Source organism: Protomyctophum parallelum, assembly GCF_964188405.1.
Source record: "Protomyctophum parallelum genome assembly, chromosome: 2".
NCBI lineage: Eukaryota > Metazoa > Chordata > Actinopteri > Myctophiformes > Myctophidae > Protomyctophum > Protomyctophum parallelum.
Genome location: NC_139699.1, coordinates 27,768,481 through 27,795,588, shown reverse-complemented (window position 1 = coordinate 27,795,588; position 27,108 = coordinate 27,768,481). Strand labels below are relative to the sequence as shown.

Below are 27,108 nucleotides of genomic sequence, written 5' to 3'. Positions count from 1 at the left end.
TTAAATGTATCTAGAGCACTTTACCTTCCATATTAACAACATAGCCATTATTCACCAAAATGTATTGCACAGATAGAATGTAAAGCTGTACCACCATCATGGAGCTAGAGCTACTACTGTGTCGATTCATTCGGTCACTTCGTGAAGGAAACTTCAATTTGTATGTTCAAGTTTGTGATGAACTGTGTGCTTGGTTTCATGTGATGGATCACACAAACTATGCCCGCTGGTTACCTATCCATGTACGAGACATGGTTGAACTATCGGAAAAACATCCGGCAATTTATGAAGAGTTTTTGAAGGGGAATTTTGTAGTGCAACGTTCAGAACACAAGTTCAGCTTGATTGCAAAGGATCAATCACATTCAAACTAAATTCTGCAGTCCTATGGTGGAGCAGCTGGACTCTATGAAAATCCTGAAGCTCTCACACTATTCATGCTTGCAGGGCCAGACAGTGCCAGGTTGGTGCAAGAGTTTGAAGCTGTGTATAGTAACATCAGCTCACCATCCTCAACTTCTCATCATGAAGAGGCACATAGCTTGCAGGTCAAGTTCATGAAAGATGTCAAATCCTTCACAGCCATTATGGAAAGTCACAGGAATCCTTTTCTATCAGTAGATCATGACCTCACAGCACTTGACACGCAGGAAATTGTGGAAACAGAAGTATCTGAATCACTCACAACCGTTCACAAAGTTGCTATAGCCCTACATTTAGCTTATGTAGAGGAGCGACTTGAGAAGGCCACAAAGCCCATTTCGGATATAATTCCACGGACAAAAATCTTGACTTTTGCAAATCGACCAGACCGAAAAGCCAAACGCAATAACTTATTGCGTTTGTAAATAATTCAGAAGCAAAACATGAATCTCATCACCCAACTATTCCTTTCCCTTCAATCGAGGCCTGATGCAGACATGGCAGAGTTCTTCAAGTATGAAAACCAGAGAGAGCCACCCAGCATTTCCAACCAAGGGCTTTTACGCTGCGGCACAAAGGCGGACATACTTGAATGCTTGAATGTCCAAAAAGTCCGCATAGCAGCAGCTAAGAAGGCCACTGTAGTTGTGCTTGATGGAGCAGTAATGGCCAAAATGGTCCGGCCCCTCGCTGCAAATACATTCAATGAATACATAAACACCAATATTGCAGGGTTTGTTAGGTCATACATGAGCCATGACTCTGTTGAGCGCTTGGATATTGTGTTTGACACATATCCATAGAACCTAAAAGCACAAACTCACCAACGCAGAGGAATGGGGAAAATAACTAAAATAGGGGAAGGCAGAACTCCTATTCCAAAGCGTAATTGGAACAGTGAGTTCCTGAAAAATGAAGACAATAAGAAAGAACTGTTTGGACTTGTAAGTGTCGAGCTCACAAAGGATGACATGCAGGGTAAACTACTGCTGTGTACGATTAATGATGATGTTCTCTGCAACAGGCCTGGATTCAATTTGTCTACACTTAAGCCTTTTAACCATCCTGAAGCAGACACGAGAATGGTTCTGCACTTGGCCCATGCTGGGGCCAATGGCCATAAAAAGGCTTTTGTCCGTACGGTTGACAGTGATGTTGTCATTCTTGCAATCCACTTTTTTGATGCATAAAAGATCACAGATCTTTGGATTGGCTTAGGCTGTGGAAAAAGCTACCGAGACATTCCTGTCCATGAAATCCGCAATGCAATGGGTCCTATGTGATACTACATCAGCCTTCCTTGGCCATGGGAAAAAGAGTGCATGGGCAGCTTGGGAGGCAACACCATATCTCACAGACACCTTGGTTGCCCTCACCTTGGAGCCTGAGAAGATGAACTCTGATCCTGTTCATATGCAACGTCTGGAGCGTATGGTTGTCATCATGTACAGTAAGAGTTGTGGCTGCAGTAGTGTAGATGAGGCCAGACAGCGGCTTTTCTCAAATGGTACAAAGTCCCTTGAGAACCTTCCTCCCACCCAAGCTGCACTGACTCAGCATGTAAAAAGGGCACTGCTGCAGGCCAGTTTTTATTGGAGTCAGGCAACCTCCGTCAAACTGAATATTCCCAATTTTGGAATGTGGAGATGGAACAGCTCGACAACAAAGGCTTGGGAACCATACTGGACCCATCTGCCAGATGCCAGTACAGCCTGTGCCATCCTTCTCCGCTGCGGGTGCAAGAAGTCTTGTAGCGGGCACTGCAAGTGCTTTAAATCTGGGGTCTGTTGCACCTCATTGTGTGGATGTGAGGGTGCATGCACCAACAATGAGGGTCCAGCACACTAACCTGGATGCGCACACTTGGTGCAGCTTTTGTCTAGTTATTGAGGAACAAAAACAACAACAACCCCAACCCCCCCCCCCCCCCCCCAGCCTCCACGTGGCCTCCCCCGCAAGTAGCCAAAGAGCCCTTTAAGCGAAACCAATGTCTTCAAAATGTCACAACCACAGCCCCCAGTGTGTGTGTGTGTGTGTGTGTGTGTGTGTGTGTGTGTGTGTGTGTGTGTGTGTGTGTGTGTGTGTGTGTGTGTGTGTGTGTGTGTGTGTGTGTGTGTCTCTCTCTCTAAGGTTCACACTTGTCCAACACCTGTCTCAGAGCTCACATTAAACTTTTCCCACAGAAGCTGGTTTGCTCCCCTTAATCCTCGACTTCCTGGCCGGTAATCCTTCCTCCCCCCACCAACATGCTCTCTCATCATCATATAGTCAATTATCCAACTCTCGCAGACACCGGGTGCATCAAATATTTAAGACCACCATCCTAATATTGACTTTGCTCTACATTACTCCTTCAATGAAGACAATTGATTTAATAACGGAAACCAATAGGTGATCATAGCCTTGGCCTTGAGTTCACCTGGTCAGTGTCTTGGGATAAGAGCAGGTGGTCCAATAATGGTTTACACACACAAACACACGAAGCAAACTGCAGGAGTGAGCCAAACAGCACGGTTGGTATCAGGGCCACGCAGTACTACAATGAGCTCATTAAATATAATTATGGTTATTTAGCCTTTTAAGATATTCAGCAGCCAATCTGTATTCATAGTGCAATCTAAATTGTTTTCCCGGCGGATCATTTGTCTGACATATATAATAAGGGCCATGTACTATAAAAGCATTATAAGGATTTACTTCATTATATTTCAACTAGCTAGTCCAGGTTTCTCCAGGTTTCTTTCAGGTTCAGAGTTTCATTGAGGGTTTCTCTGGTAAATGTAGAGCTGTTTTGTTGTGAGGACAGACAGACAGAAAGACAGACAGACCTGTGTGTGTGCATGCCTGCCTGCGTGCGTGGCTGCCTGTCTGTCTGTCTGTCTGTGTGCGTGCCTGCATGTGAGTCTGTGTTTTTATTGATCATAAAATGCCCTCACACAAACAGCTGGCTTGTTTCCAAAGTGCTGTATTCTAAAACTAAAGGTAAGTAAATACATGCATCTGGATATCAAAGGAGAAAATGACCCAGGTTGTAACCCAGTTATCATTGTTCTAATATAAACATGAAAAAACCTGACATAATAATATGCAAGAGAGGCAATTTTTTATCCTGAGGTCGTTTCTACAAATAGGCCTACATGTCTACAAATATCAGCACTTGAACAGAAGCCTGGGTTCAAATCAGGGGTAGAACAAAAAAATTACATAGTGCAGCATTAAAGATGGAGTGCCATGATTTTTTTTCACCCTAAAACATGATCATCAGGTATTATTGTAATATAAGGAGGATGATCTTTTTCCAAAAAGTGTACAGTATTTGTTAAAATCATTATTTTATGTGGACACGCCCACCAGTTCATTAAGTATGCCTGGTTTGCCTGGTGGGTGGTGATGGGTGGTGATCCACCTGAACTGAAGCTGCACCCACAGCTGTAGTTATGATAAAGGGGGACAGGTTAGAGGAGGGGCTGATAGTGTGATGTCACTATATTACTGTTTATTTCATTTGACTGTCAAGGGTTCAGCCTCCAGGAAGAAACCCTAAATACAAAGTTAATACACCATTGCACATAAAAACGACTCAAGGGTGTCTAATGAAGTACTGTCACCTCATAGACACATGAAAAACTGGAAAAATACAAAAATGGTGGCACTCCATCTTTAAAATATAGCTTTTAAAATATATTCAAAGATTTGCATAAGATTTATTTTTAAATAGCAGATCTACAAGCATAGCACACCACTTAGTGCCGTGCTATGACCTTATAGAGCTAAAAATATTACATCGATGCTTTCCCGGGTTTATGGAGAAATAATAGAAACTAGAAAAAGCCCTCGGGGCACAGGTCTCCACCAGGATAATAGCATTTGTGTTGTTTGGACAAAATGTGTAGGAGTAAATCTAACAGATCTGTGTTGAACACATGTCTATAGACAGACAGATTTGCATGATGTATGGATAAAATCTGTACGAGTAATATAAAGCAATGTGTGGAAAATGCAGGGCAAAGGTTTTTCCTTGGCCTCTGGGGAGTGCGCATACAAAGATCGGTGCAGTTATAGGTGAAAACATGATTTGGCCTGGTATAGCGCCACCATGAGGCTGATTTGAATTTGTGTCATTTCTTCCTCAGCCTAATGGGAATGTGTGCATAATGTCACGGAAATTGCACGTTGCCTGCTTACTTTGGAAGGCAATCGGGATGTAATATGCAAAACAAGATCAGAACAGAACAGATCCGTGTTGATCACATGACTATGGGAGATACGGTATACCGATTTGCATAATGCATGTATAAAATGTGTATGAGTAACATACAGGATTGGCCTCATGGTGGCGCTATAACAAGCCAGGTATAATAGCATTAGCCCCATATATATTCATCACCACTAATCAAAACATATAAAAAAAACGTGAACGTTACACGTGAACTGACAGTTTATCTGTTTGCCGCCATAATGTCGCAGGACAAGAAAATCTTAAATATTGAGTGATTTATTCAGCCACATTTAAAACTGGTTGCTAGGGCTGACAACGATCAATGTGGAGCTGAATAATAAACATACATTTCTCTCTTTAAACGTAAGGAAGGATGTATTACCGTGTATTGTTGGCTGATCATGGAACCGCTGTGACAGGTCTAAGTGTATAAATAGAATACACTAGAAATAGATATGTCAGACGTGCTGTCGTGCACGGGAGAGGAAAGCACTTGGCATGTACTGTATTGGGGGCTGATGTGATATGATGCAGCCCTGGACCTATTGTATTAATTGAAGCCTGTCTGAGCATGTGTTCAAGAGCTGTTGCTCCATCTGCCTGAGCTGGTAATGTCACTGTTCTGACGACACAATCAGGCTTACTGATCGACCGACTATACATGGTTTTTCAGTGGCTGATGCCGATATATAAAATAAATACAACATTAATAATATGAAACAGTAGCTAACAACAACACATAAGTGAAAACAACAAGGTGAGTGAGCCACGGGTGACTGAGTTTTAACCAGCAATGCATGCCGGGAGCCACAGGTGAGTCTTCCCATGCAGCCAAGTATTTGTCGGACTAATGCCTGATCGGACCAACGTATGGGCCCACTTCTAAATCAGTAGTTATCACACTTTCAAGATTTTTTAAAAATATTAAAAAATAGCAGATGTAAAGTACAAGCTTACACACGGCATGAACACTAAGGACTGCTTTTGCAAAATGATTGCATATCTAAAATCCTCAGAAGATTTAATAGGACAAAATAATAATGCATGGTTTTGTATGTCCTACATGAAAAAGCAAAGTTGAATCCCATAATAAATTATTGAGCATTTATTTTATGCCGTGTGAGCATTTCTGAAGATCATTCGGCTCATCTTGAACTGCTAAAGTGATCTGCAGGACTAGTAAGGGCTAGTAATGGTAAAACGGTAAATGGTCTGCATTTCTATGGCGCCTTCATCCAAATACGTGCGTTTCACCCATTCGCACACAGACGGAGGAAACCACTGAAGATACCACCATCGTTGGTAGCAGTTAGGGGTTCATTGTCTTGCACAAGGATACAGTACATACATTGACATTGTTGATATAAAATCACATCAAAATAGGCAAACTTTTGGCACAAATAGGTGATATATGGTACAAAATCACAACTGAGCTTGTACACTATTTTCAACAAAGAAGGCTATAGAGGTAAACGAAAAAATGGCAGGGACCAAGACTAGACCTGGAGAACTAAAAATGTAAAAATGTATTTACTGTTACATTTTGAATTTAACCGCTGTTTTGTTCAAAACAACAAACTTCTAACCCTCTGACCGCTGACTGTATAAGACACCAAGCTTTAGCTGATAACAGGACGGTGATTCTATCTCCCTCTCACGGCTAGTCTCCATCCCAGCGCTCGGAAGAGCACATTAATTCAGATAGGGGAGATGGGCATAAATAAATAAATAAATAAATAAATAAATAAATAAATAAATAAATAAATAAATAAATAAATAAATAAATAAATAAATAAATAAATAAATAAATAAAGACAATTAGCTGCGCTTTCAACACAATTTTACTGGCTCCCACTTCACCCGCTGTCAAATTCCCCTCTCATAGGTAATTATTAATGAATGAAACATGCCCACCAATGGTGCCGGCATCTCTTTGTTTATCAGCCAGTGTTGTTCCTTTCAAACTAGGATTCAAGGAGCAGTAGATATGCATGATATTCATAAAATCTGCCTCATCTTTCTAGGGCACCTGTTCTCCGAAGCCGCTGATTGCATATGCAGAGAGATAATTAAGAGGTTTTTTATGCATTCTGTGCCATAAGGGGCGAGCTCCAAAAGTGGTCTTTGGTATACCTCTCTACAAAAAGTGGTATACCACTTTTAAAAGTGATACCACTTTTAAAAGCTGTCTCTGATGTCTTGGTATAGTGGGCAGGTGGGCAGAAAGTGTAGCTCTGTTTCAACTGCATTTTGTGTGCAGTGGGTGCATAGTCTGTGGTGGCCTCTCTCTATTGCAAAGCTGTGTTCACTGAGCCTGTACCTACAGTACTACAGTTCCTTAGTTTTAGGTCAGGTATTCTGACATTATATTCTCTATTTAGGGCTAGTTAGCGTTCCATTTTGCTTTGGTTTTAGGTTGTCTCTTTTCAGTATGTCAGTTAGCTTTTGTGTTTTCGTATACATAGCAACAATGAATGCCCCTAGTGAAAGAAATCGTATAGTCCTGCCGAGATTCCCATACAATGTGGCCTGGATAAACTTCTATGTTTTGTCAGCTGTGAATTCTATACTAAACTAGATAAAGTGCCAATCGGCACAGGTCTCCACCAGGATTCTTCCTCAGCCTAGTGGGAATATGCGTGCACAGTTTCAACGCAATCGGACGCTGCGTTGAGGAGTTGTGGCCATTTGCTACTCCTGAAAACTGTAGGAGCCAATCGTGGCCAATCAGGATGGAATATGAGAAATCAAACAAACCTGTCTTGATCACATGACTATGGAGATCATGTGTACCGATTTGCGTGAAATGTGGATAAAATCTGAAGGAGTAATAATAGAAAATGTGTTTTACATATGTCGGCCTCCTGGTGGCGCTATAAAGAGCAGATGTGAAAAATTCCAGGCAAAGGTTTTTCCTTGGCCTCTAGGGAGTTGGCATACAAAGTTATCCACAGATCCGTGCAGTTAGAGGTAAAAACACTTTTCGGCCAGTTATAGCGCCACCTTGAGGCTGAGTTGAAATTGTTCATGTGGCATTTCGTCCTCGGCCTAGTGGGAATGTGGGTGCACAATTTCAAGGAAATCACACGATGTGTTCATGATTTGCAGCATTTTGTTTGAAACTGAGCACTCCTGTGAATTTTGGAAGCCAATCTTAACCAATCAGGATGGAGTCTGAGAAATCTGAAAGACCGGTTTGGTTGAATGGCTCTAGAGAGACCAATTTGCGTGATGTTTGGACACAATCTGTAGGTGTACTGTGCAAAAACTTGTTTTGCACAAAGCGGCCTCCTGGTGGCGCTATAACAGGCCGTTCTGGAAAGTTTGGGGCAGAGGTTCATGGTTGGCATCCAGGGAGTGTGTGTGCAAAATTTGGCATCGACCGGGTTAACGGTGGCCGAGATTAGCTGCTCACGGACACACGGACGGACGGACGGACACACGGACGGACGGAGTGCAAAACATACTCTCCCCACATGCCTTCGGCCTGGTGGAGACAATTACTCGGTTTGGTTGAAGTGGTAAATTTCTGTTATTTTCATACTGGATTGTACAAAGAAGGTATGAGAGAATGAGTTCAAGATTCAAGATGTTTATCGTCACCAGGATGTACAAGTATAGGCTACTAGTATACTATTTCTCATATTAAAATATTATGAACTTCGGAATACTGCAGGACTCTTATTGCACTCTATGTGCGTTTGTCGTGGATTGGCTTTGTGAGCTAGTTCCAGCACATTTAATTTTAAATGATTCTGCAATGTGGAACAAAGCCTCTGAGGACTGTCTTATTGAGTTAAAACGCCTGTGTATTCATTCCAATGTATGCTAGTTATAATAATTCATTAGCATTTTGTATTCAAATTAGTGGGATAAAATGGGGTCATCCCTGATTCCCTATGTTCCCCTGCCGGGTTCCTTGATTAGGGTTTAGGGTTAGGTTTATTGTTGTAAGCGGGGAACACAGAACATTTTTAGCAGGTGTAAGTGGGGAACATAGGTACGGTCCAAATAAAAGCCTACCCATGTCAGGCAGAAACCTCTTATCTCCATATTCAAACCTTTTGCTCAAATTTACATTCCTCATGTTGGACAAAAGGTATAGCTCTCCACCAAACAGACTAGTACAGACTAGGCCTACTTCAGACTGGCAGTGGAATAAAGTCAGGAGATCAGTCGGTTGGAACTTGGAAGGTGTATACCGGTATATATTTCTTTGCTGAATGCACCTGAGAGGCGACAACCGACAGAGATTTCGATGGTGCTAAAAATAGTCTTTTTCAACAACAAGCCTGCTTCTATGCAATGGTCGAAAACCATTCAGTGCTTTTCTACAACTCACCCTGCAACATGACAGTTCGACCCAACGTGACAGTGTACCCAGCACCCATTGAACCGCAGATTTTCGGCAACAGGCACTTTCCAACACTTACCGACGACAGTGAGGTGGAGAGCTACCTTTAGAAAGGAAATAAAGTTGTGCACCTCAACTTCAATTATCAATACCATAAGAACCCCCCCCCCCCCCCGTGTCACTTCGCGTCATTTTGTGCGTGCAATAACTATGCAGATAAGATCTGCGGCTTCTATAAAGGTTACACACACCGGGACATTCTGGGAGCGGTGACATTTCGCGGTGGACCTTTATTTACCAGTATTTATTCAACTCTAAAACCTATATATATGGCATCTTTTAGTGTTGTCAGGCCTGGCTCCAGATGTATCACTTCACTCCATTCACTATCAGCGTCATCATCTGTACACACAGTATCAGTCAAGCTAAAGTCCGTCTGACTGCAAGGTGTCATTCTCACTCTGATCTTCTGCTATTGTATTGCGCCATTGCTCACCCTGGCCCTCATTCATGAAGTCATCACAATTTATCAAAAGTAAAAGATTCAAAATGTTACTCAAGTAACATTTTGAATCTTTTACTTTACTTTTGATAAATTGTGATGACTTCATGAATAGTATAATATATACTTAAAGAAATAGCCTACCGGTATGTATACAATCGTATACCTAAAAGGTCAGTACAAAAAAAAACCTGGCAAGAAATATGTGGATAAAACATTATTATGAACACTTCTCTTCTCTGTCTACCCCCCTCAGATCTTCCTGTGTTGGTCCTGTACTGTACTGTGCTGCACCATGCTGTGGATGGAGTGGAGGGTGGTGGTGGACTCGCTGCGCGGGCGGAGGAGGATGCTGCCCTGCACCTTCTGGTTCCTGTTGCTGTTCGCCGCTGGCGGCCTGGTTCTCTTCATCCACCTGCAGGACCTGTCTGAGATGGTCCAGCAGCAGGGACCAGGTTGGTGTGTCTGCCTGCATTCTACATAATACTAGCAAAGATGGTTTATTTATGAGCATCCTATTGGAGTCGCTATAGAGGCTATATAAATGGTCTCCTAAGTGGGCAATAGCACCCAGATCTCGTGAAAGTCCGTTCTTTACTTGTGCTAGATCTCATGAGAGTGTGTTTGCTGAGACAAAATAATTGATTGTCTCCTGATTTATCTCTCTGAAAAAAGCAATTTTTAGTGTGACAATCTTGGGAAGGTTGTGTGGCTTGTGACGATCAGGTCCGATATTTGGTTTAGTGACCATGATGGGGCTGAAGAATATAGTTCAGAAGCTGTGTTCACGTTCACTCTTCCATTGGAAATAATAGACTCCAACCTGCTTCCGGTCTTGTGAAAAGACAGCCTCCTATGTCATGCGGATATGGGAAGAAAACCGGAGATGGCATATCTTTTCTTTTTCTTAGATACCTATTTATTCCCAGCGTTTTCTCAGATCTCAGAGGAGAAAAGCCTGGTAACAACCTAGACCATCTTCACATGGCGGCCATCTTGCCATTACTCATTCCCTCTCTTGTTGTCACATCCTCATTAGAGTCACATCCTGTTGTGCCTCTGAAGTTACATCGCTACGTTTAATACACCTTCATGTCTGCTTTTCACCTTTTAGACACTGAGCTGACACTCAATCCAAGCGCAATGAAGAGTCAGCTACTCGATCAACAACATAAAAAGTTAGCAATAGTAACATGTGCAAAGGGTCAGAGATATAGCCTAGTGGTTCTCAAACTTCTTCATGTCATGTACTTGGCCACGGACCCCCAAATCTAAATATTTTTACTATACTGTCCAAAGCGAAGAGTTGTCAAAAATATTCGCTTGACTTTTGATTTAACAAAAAAAAATATCCATAAACGATTCAAGATGTTTTGTAAAATAGCCGACCTACAAGCTCAAAGTGCTTGACAAAGTGCCTGACAAAGTGACACTCTGTGAGCTTGTAGATCTGCTATTTTTGAATCACTAATTGCGTACACAATTATCACCCACACAAGCACAGAAATGGGCAACAAAATCTAAGGCATCCATGGAGACAGTGGCGTAGTGATGCAAATGCACAAATGGATGCATACAAGCACACATGGCACTCCAGAGAAGCTGGCTAATGGACTCCAAGGACACACACGCACGCACGCACGCACGCACGCACGCACGCACGCACACACGCACGCACGCACGCACGCACACACACCATTACAGTACGATTGGAAAAACAGTCTCCCCTCCCGTGAAACTAAGAAATGGTGTCTCGGAGGTACCAAGACTTGGAGGGGGATTCTGTCCCTATCGATACATAAGTCGGAGGACGAGTCGACTTAAGGTGACTTCCCAATGCTCTGGCCTAAGCTCGCTCGGCAGTGCCTCACGTGGCTCAAGTCACGCTGCGCCTCCGAGTGCTCACAACGCCACTGGGTGGTAGAGCGGCTGACTCATGCATCTTCTTGTCGTCGTGTCCTTGAGCAACAAACTGAACCCATAACTGCTCCCTGCCGATGAGCAGGCTGGTGTCTCGCATAATGGTTTCTCCTGTGTGTGTGAATGTGTGCGTGAATGAATGTAATGGCACATATAGTAAAGTGCTTCGGATAAAAGGCACTATAAGAAAGCCAGCTCCATTTATTTACTTTATTGATCCCTGTGGGGAAATGTATTCTCGGCGGTTGACCTGATCCTACTTATTAGGAGCCATTGAAGCAACCACTGAGCAGTGCCTGGGGACCAGTACAGGTGTGAGGCCAGTACCTGTATGTCCCCAAACGGCAAACTTACATGCATTGTGTTGGAGGAAAGCCACATGTAAGTACAGCTCATAAGCCTAGTTAGTGGTGGGTGAACTAGGCAACCTTAGGCATGGGTGCCAACATTGGCACAGTGGAGGGTAGCCTAAATACTGGCACATGATGCAGGTAGCCTAAGATTTTTCTTTTAAAATAAAATATTATTTTAAAATGTGGTCTATTAAATTAAGTCCCCTGGCTCCCACATATGTAGGAAAATTAAACCCTGCACATAATTCTAGATTAATATAAACGTTGAACGCTGACTGGGGAGAGATTCTGAGAGATGGGTAATTGCTCTGAATCTAATGGTCATTACAATGTCCTGATATGAAAGAAAATAATGAAAATCAAGGCAGTGGTAAAGTCCCACCGCCGTTGTGGGTTCAAATCTACCTTTCTTCCCCTTGGCTTGTATACAGTAACCAATAACCATAATACAACCTTATCATTGCCACCAGAGGAAACAATCAGTTTTCACATTTTTAAGTAGAACTGCATGGTACTACTACTTTACTGAAAGTGAGCTAGTTTCATGGGCTTGGGCTCCATTCAGCTGCAGGGATAGACTTGTTCTTTTACATCCCTTAAAATAGAACCTTTTGGACATGCATTAGTTTTAACCTGTAGCAAATGTTCAACTTCAACAAGAGATATTGCTTAGAGATTCTACATTAAAATTATTCGCCGTCAATTTGAAAGCGGAAATGTTGCGTGTCTTCGCGTCGCCGGCCTAATTCTCTGCAGGTCCTCCTCTCTGACCTGTCAGATTTGGCTTCCCCCATTACCAGACTCAAATTGTTTCCCTCCTTTATCGCTTCCTCCATGCTGTAGTTAACTGTCACGCTGAGAAGCAGGAGTAATTGGCCGTGAACTGTGGCGAGTGTGAAACAGTTGGGAGTCAGTGAGTCTGAAATGAACTCCTGCACACCTTCTGCTCTCGGAGGACAGACACTAACGAAACGCCTCAATCAGAATAATCAGAAGCAATGAAACAATCACAGCAGGTATCGATTCGTATCGTGTATATACACGTAACTAATAACTTGGCCAAGTTGTAATTCAAGGGATTTGGTGTTGCTGTTGCTCACATTAAACATTAATCTGAACATGGCAACATTAAATAAATTAATTGGGAGGGATAACAAATTACTGTAGGCAGCTGGGATTTGGATCTCCTCTGCACATTATGCACATAATCTTGGTAAAAACTAGACTGATTATACTGATTATTTATGCAAAATATTTACAAACGACGTACACTACTGCAGCACACTGAGACTGAAAGCTCTACATGGGAGGGAGGGAAAGAGGAAGACAGAGACAGATAAGCCTGAGTAATATTTAGTTGTGTGGGTGAAAATAGGCAATCTACTACTAAGATCTGTGATTGTCTCCACCAGGCCGAAGGCATGTGGGGAGAGTATGTTTTGCACTCCGTCCGTCCGCGTGTCCGCGTGTCCGTCCGTGTGTCCGTGTGTCCGTGTGTCCGTGAACAGCTAATCTCGGCCACCGTTAACCCGGTCGATGCCATATTTTGCACACACACTCCCTGGATGCCAACCATGAACCTCTGCCCCAAACTTTCCAGAACGGCCTGTTATAGCGCCACCAGGAGGCCGCTTTGTGCAAAACAAGTTTTTCGATGCCATATTTTGCACACACACTCCCTGGATGCCAACCATGAACCTCTGCCCCAAACTTTCCAGAACGGCCTGTTATATAGCGCCACCAGGAGGCCGCTTTGTGAAAAACAAGTTTTTGCACAGTACACATACAGATTTTGTCCAAACATCACGCAAATTGGTACACAGTCTCTCTAGAGCCATTCAACGAAACGGGTCTTTCAGATTTATCAGACTCCATCCTGATTGGTTAAGATTGGCTTCCAAAGTTCACAGGAGTGCTCAGTTTCAAACAAAATGCTGCAAATCATGAACACATCGCGTGATTTCCGTGAAATTGTGCACCCACATTCCCACTAGGCCGAGGACGAAATGCCACATGAACAATTTCAACTCAGCCTCAAGGTGGCGCTATAACTGGCCGAAAAGTGTTTTTACCTCTAACTGCACGGATCTGTGGATAACCTGGTGGAGACCTGTGCCCGGAAGGGCACTTTTTCTAGTTTTCATTGTGTTACACCAGCCAGCATGCAACCGCGTATGGAACCGCGTATGGAAAGTAACTTAGTAATTCTGAGTTATTTTTTTGACAGTGGGTCGCATCACAACGCGTTTTTTTATTTAAAAAACTTGACATTGGATATTCTTCATCGGCCACTACTTCTGTACCTTTAATCAAGTAAACTTTGAATACAAAACTTTTACTTGTAAACAGAGCATTTCCACATTGTGGTATTGGTACAGTAGCCTACTTTTACTTAAGTAAAGAAAAAAGGTTTTATAGGGCCATTGAGGCTCGATCTGGCCTTGTCCACTGCTGAGTTATTTCTATTGGCACTGTGTTGGCCTCTCTGCCCTAGAGTACAGACTCTCCGCTGGCCTACAATTATACTGATTGTCAAGATACGTTTTCTAATCGTCTCACCCAACAATCTGTTTTCACAGGCAGGCACACCAACGTGTGCATCCAATACACTTCTACACGCGCACGCGCACGCGCACACGCACACACACACACACACACACACACACACACACACACACACACACACACACACACGTAAATGTGGCAGCTGAATCATGAGCGAGAGAGAGAGAGAGAGAGAGAGAGAGAGAGAGAGAGAGAGAGAGAGAGTGCTTTGTGCAGAAAACAGTTGCTATTAGTACCGTGAAGGCACAAGGCAGAGTGAGAGAGTATATTTGCCTAAAGCTATGGTGCTTCAGCCCAACAAAAGCTCATATCTAATAGCGTTGAGGTTTAATACATTGTGTGTCAGCTTTGATCTGCCTCTCTCTCATTCTCCTCCTCTTTATTTGTGCTATAGCAGTGCAACAAGGCGATCCAGAACCCCGACGTGGTTGAAGACAGCAGCACATACAGTGAAAATGGCCTGCAGTTTAGCCGACAACAGACTTTGGCCCCCTTGATCTCAGTCACACACGTACAGGAGTAATTGCTTAAGAACATTTTGAGAGTCAACCCAAAGAGCCAATAGTTCAGATAAATTGCCGGCACAAATGTTCATCCCCGAGCAGCACTCTTCTGATACTGTGACTGAGCTGCAGGTGATGACTGCAAGGTCTGGTTTTGTGTCACCTCACTGAAGCTTAAAAAGTGGGTGGAAAGTGTCTCACACTCTGGTCACATTCTTACCTAATACTTTGGTAGACTCATGCGTATGGGCGGAGATTTTGGGATTCTTGCATATTTAATTTGCTGCGGTTTGCCTTCACACTGTCATCCGTAGCAATTGGAAACGCAGCAGGGGGGACCTTTATCAATGTGTTCCATTCATAAACCTAGCCTACAACACAGCCTACAACACAGTGAAATCTATTGTGATAAAATTATACTCATATCGTGCATGTGTCGTGCCGTCTGGGACTGGACCCCCCCCCCCCCCCCCCCTCTCTCTCTCTCTCACTATACGCATGCAGCCACAGTGCCACACACTGTTCTATTGGGCATGCAGGCACAGCGCTGAGCGCACTGATATAACAGACAGCAGCGCAAAATGTTTACACTTTATTGAGATGAAAGTTCCAGTCCCCATACTAGTCCCCACACAGTGACAGCACTCCATGTTTACGGCACGCACAGACAGACAGACAGAATATTCTGTAGGCTATAATACTATTACACTGCACTGCAGTGTTTATGTGTTTTCTTAAGCAATTGATTAATGTACTCGTCCTCATTTTGATCAGGGCTTCAGTCTCCTCATTCGACCACGTCTATCCACGGTAACGGGACATCTTTGCGCTGCGTAAAATATGCTTTCTCCGTCTCCAACTGTGTTCAGCTCCTCACCCGCTACATTGTTTGCTTCATTTCCTTTATTTACTGCGGATTGCATTCACACCTGCACCGAATCGTAATCAAGTGCGATTGGAAGCGAAGCGAAACCCCCGTTTTTGCTCGGAGTATAATGCGGTTCTTTGATACACATTACGATTCGAATGAGCCTTCACACCTGCCAAACGAAGTGCACTTTCTGAAAATGCGCAGCAGAATTCGTTTTAATCGCAGCAAAGCTCTCTGGTATGAATGTGACCTCTGTCTCCATAATGCTATACTGTACCAGTGATTCTCAAACGTTTTCGTGCCAATTAAGGACCCCCAAATTGAGCACAGAGTTGTCACAATGAGAACTGCCCATAAGGCAACCATCCCGTTAGTCAGACCTGCGTGGCCGCACTGGCTGGTTAAAACTCATTTTAACAGCGGGCAAGCATCGGCCGACACATCGCCCGATCGCCCGAAAAGATGAATTATTTTTATCTTTTCGGGCGACGTTCCTCCGCCCACTTTTCGACCATCGCCTGTTCACCTGCTATCCCTGGTAGTCGCCGGGTCCCATAGACAAATAATGCACTTCGAGGAAAATTCACCTGGCTGTCGCCTGCTGTTAAAACGTGCTGTTACTGTAGGGTTAGGTTAGGAATGGTCTGACTAACGGGAGGCCGGATCAATGACATGTTACCGTCAAGACGGTCACGATTACACAATTTCAGATTAAGGCTTAGTAATAACAAAAATTAACAGGGTAGATACAGTATGACAAATAACTGACATATTTAATAATTTTATACTAAACAAATGTTGGAACTGGCTGATCTACAAACTTACAACACGTCACTTTAAGCTTGTAGCCATTTCTTCTTTTTGTATTCATTCAAATCACTTCCAGATAGATAGCTTTAAAAGGGAACAGCAGCACACAATTGAAAATATGCTTCAGCTACATTTTATTGCACTGTCTCCTGATTAGCTTAATGCTGCCACGCCCACTGGCGGCAGACATTTTAACCATGAATAATTTTCATTTTGATTACATTTTATGCCTTCAATAAATGTATTATGCACGCACACGCACACGCACACGCACACACACACACACACACACACACACACACACACACACACACACACACACACACACACACACACACACACACACACACACACACACACACACACACACACACACACACACACACTTCTTCGCCTCTTACTTCTTACGAGGCTTTTCCCATGTATTAGATAAAGTTAACGAACTCAGCTGGAGGAATTTGTTATAAAAAGGAGCATTTGCTTAAATAATGAACTGGAAAATTAGCCTATTATGTGGCGAGACATAACATTCTTTTTTTTTCTTTTTTTTTTTAAGATATTTTTTTGCGGCTTACGCCTTTTATTGATTTTTTAAGGGATAGAAAGTAAGCTGACAGGAAACGGGAGAGAGATGGGGGGATGACATGCGGTAAAGGCCGTGTCGGGTCCGGGAGTCGAACCCGCGGCACACCGCGACTGGATCACCAGTCCGGTGCCCAGACCGTTACGCTACGGCCTGGGCCAGACATAACATTCTTCTAGCGTTTTGGTTCTATATATATAGTTCACCAGTTCTGTAGTTCATGGCACACAAAACCCTGCCTGGAGATTATATTCCCTGTGAAGGGCAGTAGTAGTACAAATCATCTGGACAATGTTTTTTTATAAAAAAATTCAACCAAGGTTCATGTTTTAGGTTATTAGAGATTGTAAAAGATGACAGGCCGCGGGGGAATTCAGACTTTAGTCCTACTAGACTCCCGGAAATTATATCTTGCCACAGTTGTTTTCCATGTGTCTCAAAGAACAACTGGATGCTAGGGGTCTGCCATACCCCATGGGGCACATTTGAGCCGACAGCCGCGGACAGAATAAGCTGCGTTTTATGCCCATGCTGATACTGTGTGTTGTAGGCTCATCAGTTTGTCACCTCCCCCTTCACATTCAATAGATCCTGTATCTTTTGTGGCCAAATATACTTTCCTGAGGACTATAGGCTATATAAAAATAAAGAAATCGCTGTACAATTTTAAAGGGATATTTGTTTTTTGAAAAAAGATTTTTTTTAATAAAAAAACAAAAACAAAAAAACATAATTGAAACACATCGCCGCACATATTAGGACAATATCAGTCATCAGAACGAAGGACGGGCGTTTTAATTTCATTGAATCTATTGGTTATAAAAAAGTGTTTGACGGAGTTGACGGGTTTGTATAGCTGCCGTGGAGATATTAGCTGTCCTGACGATTAGATTGAAGATCAGAGGTGACCGCTCCTTCTCTGTCGCTGCCCCCAAGCTGTACAACAGCATTCCCTTCTCCCTTCTGTGCCCTCCTCCGTTGAATCTTTTAAATTTGTTGTTTCCATATTATGGCACTTCTTCTGGTGGTTAGGGTTAAAATCCTCGGTAGGACATTACGGATTGCAGCTTTAAGGGGGAAAAAAGGCATTACTAACTGTGGCATGTAAGACCATGTTAAAACGTCTCTAGTATCGGTGCAGTCAATTTCAGAGCAAACATGCCACAGGCTTTCACAAATGAAATGGCTGATGTGTACTTTTCCACCCGTTACACTTGTAGGATTATAAATGTTCTTGTTGTGGAGTGAACATTCATTCTAACTCCTCTTTCACTTTGCATCTCGTCTCAGGATATCATCTGATCGTGATTATTCACTGCACAGTATACTACCTCTGCATGCACTATGCCTAATTTCCACGCAGCAAAAACAGATGATCTACAAGTTCATAATGCTTTGCATTAAACTCTATTTTCCACGTTGTTGTATGATGGTGTCGCACATGCAGGCAAAAATAAATCCAGTCCAGATGCAACATTTTCACACAAAAATGTTTCAAAGTGTCTACCTATAATGGCAAATTGAATGCATTGCTTTGAAAGGAAAAAGACATACAGCAACAACAACAAAATTCTCATTCTACTGTTCTGCCACCAAGATGTGGAATGCTCTGACACCATCCATTAACTGCTATCTGTCAACATTGGTCTGAAAAAAGGCCAATCAGGAGACCACAATGTTCCCAAGCATCCAAAGGAGGTGTCATTCACTGCTGCCGTTTTCTCTTTTTCTCCTTTGCATATAGTGTTTTTGTATTCATTGATGACATGTACAGTATCTTTCGTTACCGTTTTAATGCTTTGTCGATTAATTAAATACATACACACAATGGAATGTCTGACTACCATGTTCCGCTTGCATTTCTGACTATTAAAGTATTCAATCAATCAACCAATCAACCAACCCTCAGCCGTGATATCACCAATATTTTTCAAATCAACTCTCATCTTGGCTTTTCCATGAGCAGACTCCCTCCCTCCATCCATCCCTGCCAGGGACTGCGTGGGCATATTGTTTCTCTCTGGAGGTAGAATTTGATCTCCCAGCCAGAGGTCCCGTAATCCCCCTAAGCCCCGTCTGTTTGCAGAGTCTAATTTAGCTGTCTCCTAATGTAATTAAATTGTGCCGATGACCCCTGGAGTGGGGTGGGGGGGGGGGGGGGGGGTGCACAATATTTCTATGCAAATCCCACCAATGGATGATAGTCGTAGTGATGGAGGTGGAGGTGGTGGCAGCAGGGTGGAGTGACAGGATGTTATTTTACCCTTTTTTTCATCCTCTGACTGTGCCCACAAAGCTGCTTTAAACAATGCCGTCTTTCTTGTGTAGTGCTGGCACTGTCCCCTGCATTGGGCACAAGGCACAAGGGAGAGCATTGGAAAGCAATGCTTGGCACGGCTCACTTCATCGCAGTCATTTTACACAACTCCTTAAGTGCAAAACAAGGGAGAGCTTGTGTCTCGGGGGAACCGGCTACGATAACAGACCTTGATTGGAATGTTGCGAACAGCATTGGTGGTGGGGAGTATACTAGGGGGTCCGCTCTGCTATATAGCCTGCTTCTGTGTTCGGCTTGGATGGCCACCTGGACCGGTATCCCCGGCAACTGGGCACCTCGGGGAGCTTAAGGGCGACTCAGGATACCTCAGCTCTGGGGAGGCTTCTGGGATCTCCTGAAAAGAAGGAGGGGGAGAAATGGATTGCCAACGGGGAAGTACAACCCTGTATTCTTCCTCCACGCAGGCAGTGTGCTGTGTGGGTATCAGATGGCTACAGCACACTGCCTTAGTGCCATTTCCAGACCGGGGCTATCCGGAATTGGATTTGAGAACAACTCATGGCAAATGTGAGATCACCCATGTGGTGTTCCATTTACATTAAATCCGTGGGTTATTCCATGGGCTCTCCCAGCGTAATAAGATTTTCCCTGCAATCTGATCTTCCCATCAGTGGCACATATCAGTGTATCACAGTAAAATCCTCACCGCTAATTTAATACTGAGAGCTTACAAATGTAACCATAATGGACCCCATTTGTACTGTTGTCTGTTGTACACGCACTTCTGGTTGCATTTGCAGACTCAGTCACTCACAGAGACACAAAAGTGGATAAAAAACATGGAGGATTTTATAGTGTATAATACGCTGTCAAATAATGGGTTTGTATTTGTCTTCTGCATCTCTACTACGAGCGAGTCTATCATGGAAAAATAAAAAATATCTAAAATGTTGTGAGGCAACAAACGTTAAAGATGCGTTTGATAGAATAATCCCACCAAACCAAGGATTTATGGTTTCTGTCGAGTGGACGTTCTGTCCAAAACTGTGGATTCAAATATTTGTGACGCTTTTTGAGCATGTAGATCTGCTACTTTTGTGTGTACTGTATATGTATGATCAAGCAGTGTATTATTTTTTTTTTTTACAAAAAACAAATTAGAATATATTGACTAGAAAAGAATCGCTGCAAGCAGCGACAAGGCAGGATCAAGCAGGAAGGCAATAAGCAATAAGAATAATATGGAAGAGTGAAATTGTGAAAAAAAAAGGACCATGTAATTGTGACAGGGTCAGTTTTAATCATGTGTGTGCTGTCTGCTACACTCACCTCCCTTTTGACCTCCACCCACGGGGAAACCCGACCCGGGTCACAGCACCAATGTAACGCCCAGTATTCGAACTCGGGCCTCCCGCGTTAAAGTCCAACATCTTAACCACTATAGAACATGTGGTCTACATGACATTGTTCTATTGTTAACAGCAGAATCATTCAATGTTTGTGATGACAATTATTTGTGTCCAGGTCCATTATTCATTACTACAGTGTGTTCGCTTTTCATGTTTTTTTAAGGCTGGTTTCAGTGCTATTTGGCATGACCCTCTACCATACTGTAAAGTTGCAAAAGCATATGATGCTGCATGTATGTATTGGGGACAAAAGAAGAATTTTCACAAAACGGAAATTTCCATTGGCTCATAAAACCGGGTGATCTAGACTAGGTCAGAGGTCAAAAGTAAGAGCACGATACTTGTTCGGCATGAGGAGACGCATATGTGTATCGAAGTTTCATTGCCGACGGTCAAACGGTTCAAAGTTAGCATTTTCAATTGAGTGCTATAGCGCCACCCTTTGGCCAATGGTTGTGGGCTTCGCATCCTCACTGTTTGGCATGGCCCTCTACCTCCACATTTAAAACCAACTGCACGGTTCAGCCAGAACTGCTATTTTTTGGCGGAAGGAGAAGGAGAAGGAGAAAACAAAATAGCAATAACAATAAAGAACCAAGTCCTTTCAGGACTGCTTTGTCCTTTAACACCTTGAGGGCCCGGGCCTATTTAATCCATTAATAAAATGTGCCCATCGTCAGCAAGCGCCTCTAGGCTCAGTGTAGAGCGATGCGATCAGTTTTCATAGCACTAATTTGAGATTATCAATCTCCGTCTCGGGCACATGACCGTGCACTTGAACTTGACGGTGATTTACACCATGGGCCCGATGGTGTTAATAAGAGGTTTATTCTGCCTGACAGCAATGATAAGTAAGATATAAAACACTTATGCCACGTTGAAAACAGTTGGCCGCAACTCAGGAAGCTACATTAGAATCGGAACTGGAAGAAATAATTTCACCTGACAGGAAATGTCCTACTGTTTTACAGTAACTATTTATCAAATACATTACATATGTGTGAAACACATGGATAGTGCAGGTTTTTTTTAAGGGAAAGATTTATTATGGATATAAATGAGTAAACACTGTGATTCTCTGGCAAATAGATGGACATTGCACCGGTATTTGAACACATGGACAAACCCACACCTTGACATGAACACAGAGAATACACACATTCTTTGATAAACCAATAGCTATATGGAATGGAAAAGTAATTAAACCCATCTTTTTCTTTCGAAAGTACTTGATTATTTCCATTGCAAAACGATACGATACAAAGTCAAACGATACGATACTTGCTGTTTACATCGATATACTTCGATTTTCTTGATATTTGATAGTTACTATATCGCTACACCCCTAATATATACTGTGTGTATGTGTATATATACACACACACACTGTATGCTACTGTGTAGGAGAGTCCAAAGGGAATCATGGGTCACAGCCACAAATCACATTAGTGTGGAGCTGAAGCCTTGGCATTATACTCTTTCTCAACTATTCTTCACTTCTCTGACATGAAAGAAAGCTTTAAAAGAGCTGATGGGGGTAATAGAGAGAGCCAGGAAGCATCAAATTCATTTCTTTTCTCTGCTGAAAGAAGCTACATTTGTGATTTTCAACTGAGCACAGACTAGAGGCAGCAAGCAGGGAGTGATGTATATGTAGGCTACTCAAGTACTGTACTTGAGTACAATTTTAAGATGTGGTTATTATATGTATTATATATTTTATTATATTTCAAATTTCAAATACTTTTACTTCTACTCCACTACATCTCAGATGTAAATATTATACTTATTATAACTACAATACACTACAATTATTTGATAACTTTAGTTGGGCCTACTAGTTATTTTGATTATTATTACAAAACATACATTAACCACTTCAGTATACATTTTGGCCATTTGAGACGTGTTGTAGTTCTGCTATTTTTAAAGATGTAGTGGCATGATTCTTTCCACCCTAAAACATGATCATCGGGTATAATTAAAGAGGAAGAACTTTTTCCAAAATGTGTACAGTATGTGTTAAAATCATGCTTTTATGTGGACAAGCCCACCAGTTCATTAAGTTTGCCTGGTTTGCCTGGTGGGTGGTGATGGGTGGTGATCCATCTGAACTGAAGCTGTAGTTGTATGATAAAGGGGTTAGAGGAGGGGCTGATAGTGTGATGTCACTATATTACTGTTTATTTCATTTGACTGCTAAGGGTTCAGCCTCCAGGAAGAAACCCTAAATACAAAGAAAAGACACCATTGCACATAAAAACGACTCCAGGGTGTCTAATGAAGTATACTGTCACCTCATAGACTGGAAAAATACAAAAAAAATTACATTCCATCTTTTAAGAAGTTGTATGGATTTTAAAACATGTGAAATGGGACCTTCTGCAATAATGAGTATTTTTACTTTAGGTACTTTACGTACATTTTGATGCAAACACTCTTGTACTTTCTTGAATATGGAGTACAATAGGGTATTGCTACTTTTACTAAAATATCTGAGTACTTCTTCCGCAATGGGGAGGGGTATAGGACACCCCACTGACGCAGGGAGCAGTAGAGTAGAGGGGGGCCTGTGTGGATGGTTGGGTGGGTGGTTGGTTGTGGTATAGTGGGACTGTGAGGTTTGCCCTTTTCACTAACACCATGCTGGGCTGCATTAAAAAACTCCAAAGGAAATCAAAACAGCATAGTGGAGGGGGGAGGGGGCATGCAGGTGGAAACCCAATAGAGAGGCTGCCCCCCTTTCTATTTAGATGAAAGTCTTTGAGGGCTGTAATCAGGGGAGTGTGCCACTCAGCTGCTGCCGAGCCTAACCCCCCATGCTGGGTCACTGAGCGGTGTAGCTGCTGGAACAGTACAGTGGCCTTTACTGCAGCAACAAAGGGAGAGAACACCTTCATGGATAGACCCAATCGAAATGCAGTCTATGTCAGTCTATCAGTCACTCTATCAGTCAGTCAGAGCAGGACAAGAAGCATGAAACAAAATAAAACATTGATTAAAAAATAAACATTTTGAGGACACAATAGCCAGCATTTTTGTATAATATGTGAGGATCTTGTGTTTTGTTCCTTTGCTTTTCATTTGTTCATTTAAAGCACAGAATAAATGTAGAATAGGCTAAATGTTACACACACCCACACCCACTGCCCCTCATCATGCACCATCAGTTGTTCACTTGCTTGGGTGTGGTATAAGCGTTAATCATGCAGGCTCCCTCTGGGGAATCAAACTCTCATTTCCACCATGTTCGCCATGAATGAACACATATGAACGTACGTAGCATGCTTTTAAAGGTTATTATGGCAGACAGACACTCAAATGAGAAATGACACATGGCTACAAGCATCTCTCACATGCAGCGTGCTCTCCTCTTGAGAGAGAGTGAGGGAGAGAGAGGGAGGGAGGGAGGGAGAGGGAGAACAGTATTGATCAGAACAAAGTTTCTGATAGATTTGGAAAGATTATATTTTATTTGTAGGCTTGGTGCAGTGGGTGATTTGTAATAGAAGTAAAACTTTCCAAATTGATTTCTTTCATAATAAATATGCCAAATTTCATTTCAAAAACTATAATGTTCTACTGGAACTGCAGTTATTTTGCGAATGCTGCTTGCCTTGGGAATCCAATAAACAAAGTACTTGTATCAGCACTATTTTCCTATTGCATAATAGTCAAGGTAGAGTTTGTACTGTTTTACTGTAATATGACTGACGTTCACAATTTTACCTATATCGTGGTTATAGGGTTGTGTATATTATTTTCAAGTAGGTAAAGGCAAGCTGTGCGTGCCATCTGTGGGTGGTGGCTCGGAGTGTGGAGAGCCCCACGTACGAGGCCAGGGTATAGCATGGCCCCGACTGGGCTTTTCCCACCGGATCGTATACTGTAGTAACTTGGCGATGCCCCCTTATATCACTGACGCGGAACTGCTTTGCCCCCAGTAGTAGTCATGCATGCGTCACATTCCAGGAGGACGACAGCACTGCACCGCACTGCCCGGCTTCCTCCGTGGTGGGAAATAGTGCTCAGTGCTGGCACTGCCTATTCCCATTTATGACCCGAGGGTCATTCTACAAAATTCCTTTTAAATCAGTGGTTTTCAAACTTTTTCGTGCTAAGGATGCCCATGTAGATTAGCCAGGCGCCCACAGAAGAAAAGATTTGTGTTAAAAAATTCTAAATTATTTGAGATTTTTCAAACACTTAGCCAATGCTAAAATCTAAAATGACAGATGCTTTACCAGTTTTAATGGGTTAAAAGACGGCCCAAAAGATGACATGGTCGGTGTGTTCCTCTGTATTCTCGCATCTGTCTTCACTTCAGTTGATGAGCTCCCATTGTGTCATTAGCTTGTATCACTTCACAATAGTGACATCTTTTGAACGTATCCTAGGTGATGAACATGGGCTAGCCAACATCATTCGTGTTTCTTTTGTTAACGAATAAGAACAGGTCCGACAGAGTGCTGCATTGCCTAGACGACACTTATTAAAGTTGACACGCTTCTTTCTTATTGGCTATGAAAGAAATGGACCCTGATCAGTGCACCAATCATACTCATACACCATCTGTATAACGCTGTCCAACAACAAATCCTCATCTTTCTCTGGGAAAACAAATCTGTCTGCACCGCAGCTTCACCAATTAATCAAGTCTGGATCGGTTTTCAAAGGGCCTGTAATTTGCCACAACATGGCTGTAATGTAACATGTATCTCAGAGTCAAAACTGACATCTCTGCAATGACTTCAACCAAATTGTTCATCTTATTAACCAGAAATTGGAGAGTTTCAAGGAGAATAATAAACATTGCACTATACATTATATCCCCTATTTGTTTTGTTCCTTGTTCTTGCTTTTGGTAAAAAAAAAAGAAAGTAATCAGAGCTGAGAACAGCAGAGTGATTTTGAGACAGGGCGTAACTATCCTGGGATCAATACCATTTCCAGGTTTCTGGAACGGAAATAACTTCACGTCATCAGGTGGCCAGAACACACAACCTTCTAACTGGTGGTGCAATGACTAAGGGGCGATTCACACTATGGTCCCGGGTGCGCACTCTGGACCACTTGGCAGATGTTGTGGTAGTGTGAATAATGCGTACCGTTCCCAGGAGCGGATCGCCCAACCGTCCCCGGGAACGCATGGGGGGCGGGTCTCTGGACCGTTGAAGTGTATTCGGATACGGATAGTTCCAATGTGAATGCATGCGTACCTAAAGGAGGAAGTGGACTTTTTTTTAGAACGTGACATAATCTCTAGTCGACGAGCCAAGCGTAAAAAAAACCCCCACACTGTTACGCTGCACGACGCGTAACACTAGTACATTTCTCAACGCCGCCCGTCTCCTGTTGAATCTGCGTATACGCGCAGTACGTGATTATCTTATTCTGCTCTGCGGACTACATGTGGCTCTTGGGCTTTGCTTGGCATAGTCACCAAAGTAAAACAAAATAATAATGCTAAAGTAGAATCCATAGCAAACTGACTGACTGACTGACACAGTGAATAGCAGGCAGGCTGACAGTGAAGTAGTATAACGGCAAAGAGCCAAAGAGGCAATTCAATGCAGTGTGTCTGAATTTATTGGAGACAATGTCGCAGAGTTGATGGTCAGTGTCCGTGCGAGCCAGCCATCAAGCAGACCGCCACTTGGAGGATCAAAGTGTGTTATGCAAGTGTACCCGGGTGCGCTGTTGAATCTCGGGCAATGTGAATCTTGGCCAGCGGGGAACAGGCAACCGTATGCGGAAACGGTTCAAATGAAACAGACTCGTCTGCATCTCAGTATGAATCCCCTATTAGACTATAAACTCATTGATTTGTGCATTATATGTGTTGAACAAAAACAATGAACACACCACCGGAACACAATTTTTTCCCCCTTATTTCTAAACCGGATCACATTCACATGGCTCAGTTTTATAATAAATACCAGGCTTTCCTCCGTGGTGGAAAGCCTGGTGAAGCAAGGTTAGGGCATGGCAGATGGTTTCCTGGTGTCCCTGTCACCCTATATGAGCCTGCCCATCCTTCAAACGTTGGTCCCTGTCAGAGCACTTGTCTTTGCTGTGGCAAAGTTTTCTTACAGTTGAATATGATCAAAACAAACATCATGTAAGCATTTAAGCTCTGTTGCCAACTTTTAGCACATCGCGATTTGCGATACATGGTTGACACGACACATGGATGATATTCATTAATTTATATAGCGATACGATACAATGATTTAAAATCGATACAGTATAACTATTGAGCAAAAAATTATGTGTGAAATGTACTGTATGTGTACATGGTACAGGATTTCTCTTTTA

At 42.7% G+C, this 27,108-nt stretch overlaps 1 protein-coding gene across 1 annotated transcript in view; it reads left to right on the top strand.

The window, feature by feature from the left end:
• Positions 1-9,793: 9,793 nt before the first annotated feature.
• chst8 (carbohydrate (N-acetylgalactosamine 4-0) sulfotransferase 8) overlaps positions 9,794-27,108 on the top strand; it is a gene marked incomplete at both ends in the record, with an annotated part of 237,810 nt that continues 220,495 nt past the window's right edge. Inside the window, one exon of the mRNA XM_083791685.1 lies at positions 9,794-9,953. Coding sequence (XP_083647811.1) covers positions 9,794-9,953 — 160 coding nt within the window. The remainder of the gene's footprint in view (positions 9,954-27,108) is intronic.